The sequence below is a fragment of the Blastomyces gilchristii genome (genome assembly GCF_000003855.2).
Source record: "Blastomyces gilchristii SLH14081 genomic scaffold supercont1.15, whole genome shotgun sequence".
NCBI classification, from domain to species: Eukaryota; Fungi; Ascomycota; class Eurotiomycetes; order Onygenales; family Ajellomycetaceae; genus Blastomyces; species Blastomyces gilchristii.
In genome coordinates, this window is record NW_003101668.1 from 946,081 (window position 1) to 960,052 (window position 13,972).

A 13,972-nucleotide genomic window follows, 5' to 3' on the forward strand; every position below is an offset into this window, starting at 1 on the left:
AGTTACATCACTGAATATAATACAGAATATTAAAATATAGTGAAGTTTAAGATATAAAATATCTATTCAGACTTTTCAATTATATCAGATGATTGATCATTGAGTATAATACTCTAATTAAAAAAAGATTCAGATATTAAAACTTTCTAATATAAAGTAAACTTAGTTAAAATATATAATTAATTTAGTATTTCAGTTTTATAAGATAACTAAGATAGTTTTAATCAGCCCTGGTAGTCAACTGGTTAATGCGGCCACCTGATAGCATCTTGGCATGAGAAATCAACTCAATCAAGACGCGTGGGTTCGAAACCCGTAGAAGATACATTAAATTCAGAACTTAAGCATCTCAGATTTCTAATAAATACAGAGATGTACAAATTGCTTTAATAAATCACTCTACATTTCTGAGCTGAGAAGTTATTATCACATGTATCTAATTGTCACTTCTTTGTATTTTTCTATAGTCTTGTTATCTTAATATGATCTCAACACCTGTATTTCCTTCTGTATAATCAACACTTGATCTGTATTTAACATCACGCAGGGACTCATTATAAGCTCCGCTTGTATATAAGTATAATGAAAGAATAATAATAATAATAATAATAATAATAATAATAATAATAATAATAATAGTTTTAATCACTTATATATTAATACTACAGTCAGTCTGATGAGTGTATAACAGTTTATTTACTTAGCTTAAGAAGCAGTTAAATTACTTAAAAAGAAATTCAGTCTGAAATAATACTATAGCACAGATTATTATTATTATAAGAGATAAACTGATATATTACTATAGTAAAACTGAACAATCTTTTATAAAGTACTCTACTATAGCAGCTCTACTAGATCTCTTCTATTAAGTTAATATCTACACTTCTTAAGATTGAACAGAGAAGAAATGAGACTTATATATTAAATTAATTCAAGACTACTATAATATTAACTATTAGAGATTTGAATAAGTAGATATTAAAGATATAAAGACAGTGAAATACAATTCTCTAGTAAGTAATAATCTTTGATAATACTTTATATTATATAGAATTATAATACTAACTTTAAAACAGAACTTATATATATTAATTATAACTGAAAATCAGATAAAACTATATACTTATAAAACTGAATTTAATTACTATCTTTAAGATTATCTGATAAATTTATATATCAAATCAATTCTAGAGTTATAAAAAATTATTAAGAGTATATATTCAACTATTATACTAAAAATATATGATATTTTAATAATTTCATTAATAGAGATGAGAATGAAGTAAAAGTTTAACTTAAACTAAGATATTTATTACTATCACTGAGAGTAATTATAAGAAGAAATAATTAAGAAACTTATAATTATAAAATATGAAATTATCAGACAGTTTAATATCTCTGATTATAGTATATCAGAGAAGTATAGTTTTTATAAGAAAGTGAAGAATAAACTTATACAAGAATATATTTAATTATTTTATAGATGTTATTAATAATTATTATTAAATTCTGATTATATAAGTAATCACTGAATAAACTGAATAAGACTGAATTTAATCTTTAGTCTCAGTCTTATTCTGATTTTGAAAGAATAATTATCTTTTACTATTTATTCTGAGAAATTACTCTCATTTCACTGTTCTTGAATTAAATCTGGTCATTTTTCACATCACTTCTGAAAGAAATGATTCATTTTCAGGTTTTTTTAATACTTGGTCCTGATGAGACTTATGTTAAGAAATGTATAAAACTAGATTAAATGAGATTAAATGTGAAATTTATAGTTCTGCTGATCAGTCTATATATATTAACTATCTATTACTATTGTAATTTTAATATTACTCAGAGTCACTGTAATACTATATCTATACTTATATTCAAGATTTCTCTTATATTATCAGTAGACATAGCTATATTATTTATTGAATATATAATATCTGTATTTGAGAATTTTTTGAAATCAGAAGAAGTATAATTATATAAATATCTTATATATTTAAAATATCAGAACTTTTAGATCTCTTACTAATATTCTCTTTATAAGATCTTGTTACAAAGTCAGAGTGACTGATAAGCAAGCTTCTATCTAGAGACTTAGTATCTGCTTATAGACTAGCCGCCGGAATCATGAATTTCATATTTAATCTCATTTAATTTGATCTTATACATTTCTTGATATGAATCTCACTGAGACTAATCATTAAAAAAATATGTAAAGTGACTATATATCAGATCTCAAAATGAAATCATGACTTAGAAAAAATAAGAAAGTAATTTTATTTAATTTCATTTAATTTCATTTAGTCTTATTCTTAGTATAAAGTTACTATTTTTAGACATTTTAAGGTTTTTTTTAGACTATTTTTAATTTTTTAAAAAGTAACACTTTTTGATAACACTTAAATAAGATTTAAAGTTATTTAAAGTAATAAAAATAATTTAAATTAAGAAGTGAAAATCATGATCTCATTTAAAAAATATGATAAGAGTAGATAGTAAGTCTTACTGAGACAGTATAAGACTACTATCTAATGTTAAAATTATGTAATAAGATTAATTAAATTGATAATAAGACTATTAAATATTCTGGTTCTGATTTCAGACATGATTACACAGTCAGTTTATCTACTTAACTAATTATTTATTTCTCTATTTCTTATACATTGTTACATGTTTAGATATCTCAATGACTAATTATTTCTAATAAGAAGATAATAAACATTTTTTAAGTATAAGAGATCTACACTGAATAGTTTAATATAATATATAGATCTTATATAACAAAAGTGAAAAATGTTAAAGAAGAAAGAAAAGAGAAAGTATGAGAATCAGTGATTGAAGTAAATATTTATACATGTATAAGATAAATTATTATTATTATTATTCTCCAATTATAGATGTATGCAGTCAGAGACTATGACATCTACCTGAGAACCTTTAGTTCTCAGGGTTTTTCCTATATCTATAGAGTCAACTATTATACACTTATCAATTTCAGATATGCAAAATCAGAAAATTCCAGCTCAGAATACAAAAACTGTTTACAAATTGCAGTATTTCAACACCTTTTAATACTTTGAAATCATTTGAAAATATTATGACAAAGGAAAAGAGAATATAGTCTTAAAGATAGACATATTAAATAGATAGATAGAAAAGAACAGAAAGAAACAAGTACAGTAAAGAGAGACTATAACAAAATAAAATTATTAAATGATAGTATATAGCTGTTTTAACAGACTATATCTAATCAATTTCCATCTCTTCATATTCAGATACTTCTGAATTGAGTCATTTTCTTATAGCTGCTTGAGTTTCTGATAGAAAGTCTATTAAGTATTTAAGTCCTGTCTCAGTTGAGAATAAGAATCTCATATTTAATTGATTTAAATCATACTTCTTCTTTAATCTGACTCTGAGACTATTGTATAATGCATAATATATTACAATATGCTCAGAATTCTCATTTATATTGCAGAATGAGCACTCTGTTGAATCAAATCTATCATCAAGTCTTTGTATATAGAATTTGAAATAATCATGTTCTAGTTTTAGCTGAATTATGAATGAGAATATTTTCTTTTTGTATTTAATTGAATAAGATTTCTACTTTGATTTTGTCTCAAATCTTGAATAATGTATGCTCTTCTTTTGTTCCTGTCAGTCTTCATTTCACTTATTTAAATAAGATTCTTTTATCTTTCTCTTTATGAAAGATCAGAACACTGTTTTTTGAATAGATCTGCTTAATTCTGAACTCTTTTTTACAGCTGAATCAGTCAATTCATTGTCATAAATATTTATATGAGCAGAAACTCAATGCAGATGAATTATCAGTTTAGATATTCTTCTCTTTTGAATTTTCAAAACAGAGTTTAAAATCAGTTCAAGATTCATTTGATTATTATGAATCTGACTATTTCTAAGTCTTTTTAGAGCAGCTTGACTATCAGAGAATATTCATATCTCTTTTAAACTATTTTCTCTTTTATAAGATTTTATTTCAATGAGTTTGAATGCTTTCACTATTACAAATAGTTCAGCATCAAAGACTTCAGATTCACAGTCTAAATTTCAGAAATCTGAGATAAAATTAATATTATCTTCAGTATAAGCAATGTCTGCATCTAATCTATTCAAATTCTTATTTTTTAAGTCATCTGAGTAAATCAGAATAGAGTCTTTTATATTGATTATAGAAATTCTCTTCAAATGCTGTTTATATTCTCTCTCTTTAAATAGTTCACTTATTTATAAGTCTATAAGAGATTTCAGCTTTTCTCTTCAGAGAAATATCTTCTCATGATCAATTTTCTCAATATTTAATGAAGAAAATTGATTCTTAATAAGTGAATATAGTCTATACAGTTAAGAGAGTATTTTCTTTAAAGCATTATTCTCATTTTAATTAAGGAATCTATTTCAATTCAGTTCATTTTCTGAGTTAACTAATGAAAATGAAGAAGAGACTCTTTCTCTGATTATATAATTTGAGCTCATCTTTATGACTCTCAGAGCATAGTTCATACAGGTCTTTTCAAATTGAATAGTAGAAGATGAAATTGAGACTTCAATTTCCATTGTTTTAATAGAAGATGATTTGAATACTCTCAGAATTCTTCTCAAATCTCTATTTTATAGACTTTGAAACAGTTCAGTGAAGTTATCTTGATTGTTTCATCAAACTTGAACTTCATAATCAGCTACTGAGATAATACAGACTATGTATAACTATCTCATAGTCTGAAAAGATAGACCTCTCTCAGTATTTAATAGTCTGATTATACTATTCAGTAGTCTCTCTGTCTTGATAATTCTTTGTTGAATATGATATTTAAAATTCAACTTAGAGTTTAATCATACTTCTAGTCATTTGACATTCAAACTGAGTTTAATCTCTTTATTCAGAAGAGTTAGACTTAGTTCTTTCTCATTAAATCTGAAAAAAAAGTGAATTAACTCAGTTTTATTCATATTAAATTGAATTAGATTGATATCTACTCTAATAAATCTTTTCTTTACTGCTTTCTCAATCACTTCTAAATTCTCTTTGATTATCTTTGAACTGTAGAGTAGATTAATATCATCTATATAACTTAAAGATCTCACTATTTTCATCTCTCTATTCTTGAATAAATATGCAGTGTATATTGCAAATCAAACAGGTGAGATTGAAGATTCTTATGATACTTCTATTTTTATCTCAGTTTTATCTTGTTTTCTTCCATCAAAGAATAGTTATATAATTCTTTTAGATATGAAAAAATTAACTCATTTTATTAGAGAAAATGACAGTTTTAACATCTTCAAAGTTTGAATCATCTTAGACTTTGAAACATGATCAAATGCATTTTTTATATCAATAAAAACTGCAGTTGAGACCAGGTCTTCATACTTTATTACTTGAATATTATGAATAACTGAGAGAACAGTGTCAATTACAGAACATTGTTTTCTATCTTTCATTTGTTCATTAAATAGAAGAGAATCACTAATAGAGCTTATAAAAGATAATCTAGTAGCTATTATCTTTTCTAGAACTTTTCTCAAATAGTTCAACAGAGATATTACTCTATATAACTTAGAAACTGAAGCTTTTCTATTAAATTTTGTAAGAATTACTCCAGTAGCTTCTCTTCAGTATTCAGAATAATAATCATTTCTTAAGAGATTGAAAAAGAGCTTAAAATATTCATTCTTCAAGTAGAAATATGTGTTTTGAATAATTAAATGATTAATTGAATCAGGTCCTGTAGCAGTTTTAATTGAACTTGAGAATATTACTGACTCTAGTTCATCATATGTAAGCTCAGATCATTTTCAGTTATTTTCATCAATATATTCATGAAATGACATATTCTTCTCTTCTAAATGTGATGAGTTTTGAAAGAGAATTCTTATAAAAGCTTGATATTTTTTCTCAAAAGAGTTTGCTGTATATAATTCATTCTGAAATTCATATTCTAAGGTTAGAAGCTTTGCTACACTTCTTATTTTAGTATAGTTGAAGGCTTTAAAAACTTCTTTTTCTTATACTTCTTCAAGAAATTTGTTTTAGCAATCTGTTTTGACTTTTTTAATATCTGAAAAATATTCATTTTGAATAGCTTTGAACTCTTTATCAGATATTAAGTTATTCTTTCACTCTCTCTTAGCAGTGACTAATTGCTTTCTTTTAGAAGTGATATTCTCATTTCATCAAGGTTTGAAATACTCAGAAGACTTTTTCTTTGAAATATTTTCTTCAATACTTGTTAGAAGAATAGATGTAATCAGCTCTACTCTATTCTTAAGCATTTCATTTGAGATATCTTGACTTTGATTTCAATAGAGCTCACTCTGTCTTTCAGATTTCAGCTGTTTTACTCTTTCTTCAACTACTTTTCAATCAGCTTTTTCAAAGTTATACTGATTAGAGAGAAGAGGATTTTCATTTCTTTGTTTTTCACTCAGTTCAATATTAAATTGAATAATCTTATGATCTGATTCTGAGATTTCATTTGAATTAATAAATCAGTTTATAAGTCTTTTTTTAATTAGATTTTGTGACATAAAAGTTAGATCTATAATAAATTTCTATTTCATGTCTTTTCTAAAGAAAGTTTGTTAATCAGACTTGTTAACTAAATCTATTGAATACTTAAAAGTATATTCAATCAGTTTATCTACTCTTACTACTCTTGTGCACTCTGAGTTTCATCAGAGATGATGTGTATTGAAGTCTTCTACAATTATAGAGTTTTTTAAGAGAGTTATATTCAAAAATTCTCTATCAATTGTTCAGATATTGTTGTTTTCTTTCAATGACTTTTCATTATAGATATTTATAAGTTGAATAGTATCAAACTCATTCTCTTTATCTATAATATCACTCACTAGAATATCAGAGTCAGATATGATATCAAATCTCAAATTAAATTGATATCTTGATCTTTTTCTTTTATAGATCACTACTCTTGATTTTATCTCAGATTTTTCAGAAAGAAAGTAGTAATAGCTTGAATGAGAAATGATGTACTTTTGCTCAGTATCAAAGTTTGATTCTTGAAGAAGTACAAAGTCAACTTTTTGTTCAAATATAATCTGAAGACAAGAATAAATGCAATTTGAGTTTCTATTCACATTATTTTGAATAAATGTGATTTTTAAAGAGTTTTTAAACTTTTTTTATTGTTTTTGTTGTATATTCATACTAAGAGAGAGTAGAGATAGAGTAGAATCTAATCTCTATTATCAGATAGTAGATTATAACTATTTTGAAAAGTAGAAATCTCAACTGCTTACATTATATCTAGTTTATCATCAGAGTCATTTCTCAATTCTCTAATCTTAACAGAAGTTTGAGAATTCAAATTCTATTTATACTTAGCTGAAGAATTGAAGTTTGAAGATCTAGATAGTTGAGAATTTCTTCTTTTTAAGCTTGCAGTTGTAGATTTACTAGCTTGACTTTTCTCTTCAGTTTTAGATTCACTTTAAGCTTTATCTTTTCTCCAGTTCTTCTGAGTTCTTGGAGCAAATACACATTCTTTTAAGCTAGATACATATTTTTCTTTACAATTGAAGCACTTAAGCAGAGCATATTAACATATTTCATCTCTTTTTAAGCATATTTCACATTTATACTCACTAGTTTTATAATCTCTAGCACAGAATGTGTATTTTAAGTCTCTGAAATAAGAGATTACAAAGTATTCATATCTTTGACAGTTTGAACATTGTGTTTGAGCTTTGAGATTCATTCTTGAGTCTTTGTATTCATGAACTCTCATTTTCAAATCTGCTACTCTTACTTCAGAGATTCTTGATTGTTCAAGTATCTTTATATATACTAGAACAGAGGCATTTCTTCTACTATATCTGAACTCAATTGAATTAAGTCATACAGGCTCTTTTCTCAGTTGAATAGAATTGTATTCTTTCAATTCATTTTTGAGAAGTAGCATTTCTTTCTCACAGTCAAAGATTTCAACTGAAATATTATGAAGAATGAATTTATCTTACTTTTCATCTCTCTCAGATAGAATTGTTATGTTTAACAGAGATTCTACTGCTGACTTTCAGAGATTCTTATTTTAAATAAGGAATTCTGCACTGAATTCAGGCATGATGATCAGAATGATGAAGTTTTCAAAGAAGAATAACTCAATTGAAGCTATAACTAATTTTTGAACTTCAATATCAGTTATTAACTAAGAAAAGAACTGCTGATTAATTTCATTTCTAATTCTGAAAATAAGATTTGAGTTTTAGCTTATTTCTCTGTAAGATATTCTGATTTGAGACTTTGAGAATAAGTCTTCTATTTCTGAAGATTTGAAGATTTTTCTCTTTTTGTATTTTTTTTCTCACTCTTCTATCAATAGAAGTATGAGCAGTATTCTTCTCAGTTTTCTCAGAATTTTGAGCAGATTTTGAGACAGCAGATTTAGAGACAGCAGGTTTAGAGATAGCAGATTCAGCTGCTTGAACATATGTTTTCTTCTGATTTAAAGAAGAAGAAGAAGAAGAAGTAGAAAAGAAAGAAGAGCAAACTGAAGAGTCAGTGATTATATTAGAAATTTTCAAAGTTTTTAGAACTGTGTTTGAAATTCTAAGTTTGAACTTGATCACTTTCTGTAGTTATCTAGTCTGAGTATGAAGAATTAACAGAACTTCTTCATTCATCTCACTCAGACACTGCTTTTCAAGAATTTTACTTACTTTTTCAAGTTTCTGTATTTCAAGAACTTGTTATTTCTCTATTTCTTCTTTCTTTCTTCTCTTCAGAATTTCAATCTCAGGAATAGTATTTGAGAAAGCATTCTTTTTCACATCAACTGAGTGTACTTTTGAACTTATTATTCTTACTCAATAAAAAGTTGATCAGACTAATTCAATTGAGATATTTATTAAACTCTTTTAAATTGAAAAGTTGATCAGACTGTTTCAATTTAGAGGTTTCTAAGTCTGTTTTCAATTGAAAAGTTGATCAGACTATTTCAAAAGAAGAATAACAGACTTTTATGTATAAAATACCTGATTTTTTTCACACTAGTTCAGTAACTAGGTTAGATTTTTAAAGAGAATCTAATAAACTAAAATTAATTTTTAAGATAAATTAATAAAATCTTTATCATCTCTTTCTTAAGATATAGTGAGAAAAAGTATGATATCAATTGATAATAAATCAGATAATATGACAGTTTTTGAGAGAAAAACTGATAAAAAATAAATCAATTTTTTGCAGAGAAATTGATTAAAACTATTCAATTTTATTCTAAATTATTCAATTCTTCTCACATAATAAGTGTGCAACTCAAATCAGTTGATAAAGAGTGTAAAAAAGAATTAAGTATTAATGAAAGCTCTTCAGCTACTGAAAAAGTAATTCTTACTTAAAAGAATATAAAATTATAACAGAAAATAACTCTGTTTTTAATTCTTTATAAGAATATTATGTAAAATTCAGAGAAAAACACCTTACTTTTTTAAGAGAAGTAAAAAACTATTTCTAAGATTTTTTTTTTTTGCATTAACTACTGCAGAAGAATGAGATAGAAACTGCTAAGATATGTACTACTATATACTCTTTATCAAGACTTTCTCTCTTCAGAGTCTTAATATTATAGAGAATATAAGTCTATTTCTATATAATAATGTAAATATTGTCAGCAGGATGTAGAGAAACTGATTATTTATATCTTAAAATACCAGACTTTGTCAATGATTATATCAATATAGAGTTAATTCTCAAATTCAATAGAAACCTAGTATTGCTGTTCTCAATCTCTTACAGAATCTATTTAATATTGAGATATTAAAACTAGATTTAATATATCTCACTATGCAGGGATTAAAGGCTCAGTCAGATCTTGAGATATACTGATTTTATAGTTGTTGTGTCTGCTGATTATGTATCAAGTACAGTTGCTGAGGTATCTCTTTGTATTTTTCTGCTGAGGATGGGCCAGATCGGGAGGGGTGGTACAAGGGTGGGACTTGGTGTTGATGTCTTGGTACATCAAAGACAGAGAGGGTTTTTTGCGGAGGATGCACTTCAGATATGTCTGTTGACTATGTGCTTGATACTATTGTCAAGGTATCTTTTTGTATTTTTCTGCCGGAGGTGGGCCAGATTGGGAAGGGCGGTATGTGGGTGAGACTTGGCATTGATGTTTTGGAACATCAAAGATAGACAGGGTTTTCATGGAAGATGCTTCTCAGATATCTCCACAATTACAGGTCGGGGATCTTCCAAAATCGAGAAGATTGGTGCATATGGTTAGGTCTCTTCACCTTACAATTTGTATGGCAATTTGGCCCAGGGTTGTGGTGTGGTAGGGGTGAACGGGGGATAATCCCACACAGGAGTTTCGAACAACGTCTGGTTCACATTTGGCTGGATAACTCCACCACCACACGGGGTATGCGGTCGGCGATGGGGTCAAAATGCTCGTATGATCGAGGGCTTTTCAATGGATCTATCGGCGGGTTCTTATTCGAAAAATTGAGCGAGTTCGTGGTGGAGCGCTTGTCTTTCTTATATACAGTTATCACATTGTATAAGATAAAGCTTCAGAGTGAAAGAATAGAAATTTCAGAATGTATAAGATAGAGCTTCAGAGTGAAAGAATAGAAATGTTATAAGTTCTTCAGCTAAGAATTAGTAACTGAGAATCAGAGCTTTTAACAGAAATCTATAAAGTATAATGAAATAATCTATTAATTAAGTACAGTCTGTCATATATTACTTCTTTTTAAATAATTTTATTTATTCTGTAAATATTTAAATCAGTTTTCAATCACTCTATAACATTACTTAGATATAATATAGAAAGATTTAATTAATAAATATAAAAATCTTACTTTTATATAAAATCAGTAAATTCTTTCTTATATATTAGTAAGATATTACTGTAGTACTACTTCAGCTATTCTTACTTATAGAATAAAGAGAGAGTGACTACTTATTATTTATACAAAATAATTAAATACTAACTTTTTATTAAAGAAATCAGTGATTTGTTTTTTCTCTTCTAATAATATATATAAGAGTTACTACTATTCTTATATAATTTTTTTAACATACTAAGTATCTATGATGTTCTCACAATAACTGTAGCTTATGAGCTTGCTATTTAAGCATAATAGTCAAGCTTACTGTATGACACTGTTATTTAGCTACTACTTCAATTTCACTATATTACAGAGATGTATAAATTACTACAATAAATTACTTTATGTTTCTGAGCTGAGAAGTTATTATCATATGTATCAAATTGTCACTCATTTGTATTTCCTATGTTCTTATTATCTTAGCATAGTCTTAACACCTGTATTTCCTTCTGTATAATCAATACTTAGCCTGTATTTAATATCATGCAAGAACTTATTATAAGCTCTGCTTGCATATAAGTATAATAGAAGAATAATAGTAATAATAACAGAGAATAGACAATTTTCACTCTTTTATAGTAACTTTGATAATTGTAATATTATACTATAATATGACTAGTTAGCTATCAGTTCAAACCCAGCTCAGCATCAGCACAGAACTACTTAGTCTGAGAGGGGGTGTGAGAGCTCTAGGCTTCCTAGTACGGACTAGCGCCCCTCACCAACCATATAGCGCACTCTAGATAGCAACCAATACAAACCACTCACTCAGACCTCCAACACATACAAACAGATGATCTAATCTGATCCGCTGATTGATTACGGTAGTTAAGGTTTGCGGCTGATTCCTGAATCGGGCCAGACCCTGTGTTAAATACGGCAGTATCTAATTCGTATTATAGAAGCTGCCAGGACCTGCGCTGTACCCTGAACTTCAATGACTGATAAAGGGTGATATCATTTTGCCATTATCACTGACTGATGGATGTTAATTAAAATAGGGACATAATTTTCTTTGTATTGCGCTTCATTAGTTAAGCACGAACTCTCTTGGTAAGTATTTAATGAAGTTACGGCAGTGGTTACGTAAATTATCCCTTGGTAATAATACGGGCGTGTTCTCCGTATTTTCCGGGTCAACCCACTTTTCCGCTCTGCTGCCGATGTCGTTTTCGCCCCATCCCAATTCCCTTCCCTATCCTCCTCCTATCCTTCTCCCGCTACCCCTCTTCACAGAAAGCAATGTCTCCCTTCAGTCCTTATTTGCAACTAGAGCTATCCCTTTATTTTCGCCTCTCCTCTCGATGAGACGCCTCAATTTCCTTTTTGATACGTCAGCGGCATATATTCTCTGCTCCGAAATACGATTGGGTATATACCTGATTTGGACGACACGTTTTTAATCTAGACGCGTGTTGCTAAGCAGGCGGTATTTTTCGTCTTGTCTCTCCTGCTTCGGAATATCTAAATATATCCGTGTACAGGTACGCTACCCATTGATATCTCTGGAGGTTTATTGGCCCCTCCTTGAGACAAAACTAACATCAAATTGAGGAAATAGTTGCAATTGCAACTTCGTTTCTTTCAATAGCTAGGATGGCGTCATCTCTGGTTCAGCAAGTGGAAACAGTCCCCGTTTCCAGCACATCTCACCCAGGCAATCCAATCCCGGAAGAACCTACAACACTACCACACCTCAAAATAATTCATCCACTGCCAGTTGGCTCACTGGATACCCATTCATCCTCTGTATCTATTGGAACAGCAGAGCCATTTAGTGGCACGGACACCCCCTCAACCCCGGGAACCGAACAATCAACAGATGATGTCACGGAGGGGATCTTAGACCTTACTATCGGTTCAAAATCACCTCCATTGACTTCTAAACGTCGGAGACGGGCGTCTACTGTATTGATATCACAGAGCTCCGAGGATGTCGAGAAAATCCTAGGCAGTGGTAAGGGCGGTACACATGTTCTTGAAAAGATTTGCTGTGGTGGAGGATGCTGCAAGCTTCAGCCTCTCCAAGAGCCTGCGTCGTCGTCCTCGATTCACCCTGTCATAAAACCAAAGAATAAGGCATTCGAAAGCTTGAAACTACAACTAGGCCAGTTATCGCATGACAGTATTCTGACGAATATTACCCCCTTGCCCGTGAAGACCGTGTCGTTTTCTCCCGTTCCAAAGGACTTGGCCGATAAAGAATCAGGCCCAGCAGATCACCCACCTACATTCGTCCAACCGCATCCCCCTTACGAGGTCTTCCGTGCACCCCTTCATCATGCTCGAGAGTTGACCAAGCCCGGCGCCGAAAAGCGTACTTATCATTTCGATATCGATGTTACAGACTACCCTGCTGAGGGTGGTGATGTCGACTTCGTGGTTGGAGGTGCAATTGGCATCTGCCCCCAAAATTCAGATGCGGTGGTAGATGAAATTTTCAACCTCCTTAGCATTCCGAAAACGGTCCGAGATAGGAAGGTGATGGTCAACACCACCAACGGTCGATGGCCTACTGTTTGGGGGGATGAAAAGGCCCGAAGCCTGTTAACCACCAGACGTGAATTGCTTTCGTGGTGCTCTGACCTCCAGAGCTACCCTCCTACAAAACAAATTTTCCGACTCCTAGCAGAGTACGCCACGGATCGGGATGAGAAGAAGATATTGATGTTCCTTTCATCGGCACAAGGCCAGGGGGCGTTCTGCGACCTTCGAACTGGCCAACATACCACAGTACCTCAACTCCTATCTGCATTCCCCTCCGCGCAGCCTCCTCTGGATTACCTACTCTCCATCCTCAATACTCTTATGCCACGATTCTATTCCCTTTCCCAAGATCCGCTCGTCTCATGCAACATTCGCGACGGCAACGGAAAATGCAAGCGACTGATCGAGATCGCCGTCACTGTCCACGAAGCCCCTGATTGGCGCGGTGGGAAAAGAACTGGTGTGGGCTCTGGTTTCCTGGAGCGGAAAGCAAAACAGCTTCTTCACGCTGAGCAATTGGGTGACGACATCTCGTCCCTAAACTTGCACATCCCAATGTTCCGTGCCTGATGTCCAACCCTCTCGCGCGTGAATTTGTTTCAGATGG

The 13,972-nt window shown here is 30.2% G+C and overlaps 1 protein-coding gene across 1 annotated transcript; it reads left to right on the forward strand.

Annotated features, from left to right (window-relative positions):
• Positions 1–12,474: 12,474 nt before the first annotated feature.
• Positions 12,475–13,935, forward strand: BDBG_17466 (uncharacterized protein; the record flags this gene model as incomplete). Its single annotated transcript, XM_031725177.1, has 1 exon — positions 12,475–13,935. One exon carries the CDS (start codon positions 12,475–12,477, stop codon positions 13,933–13,935), a length of 1,461 nt encoding a protein of 486 aa, XP_031579721.1.
• Between the last annotated feature and the right edge of the window lie 37 nt (positions 13,936–13,972).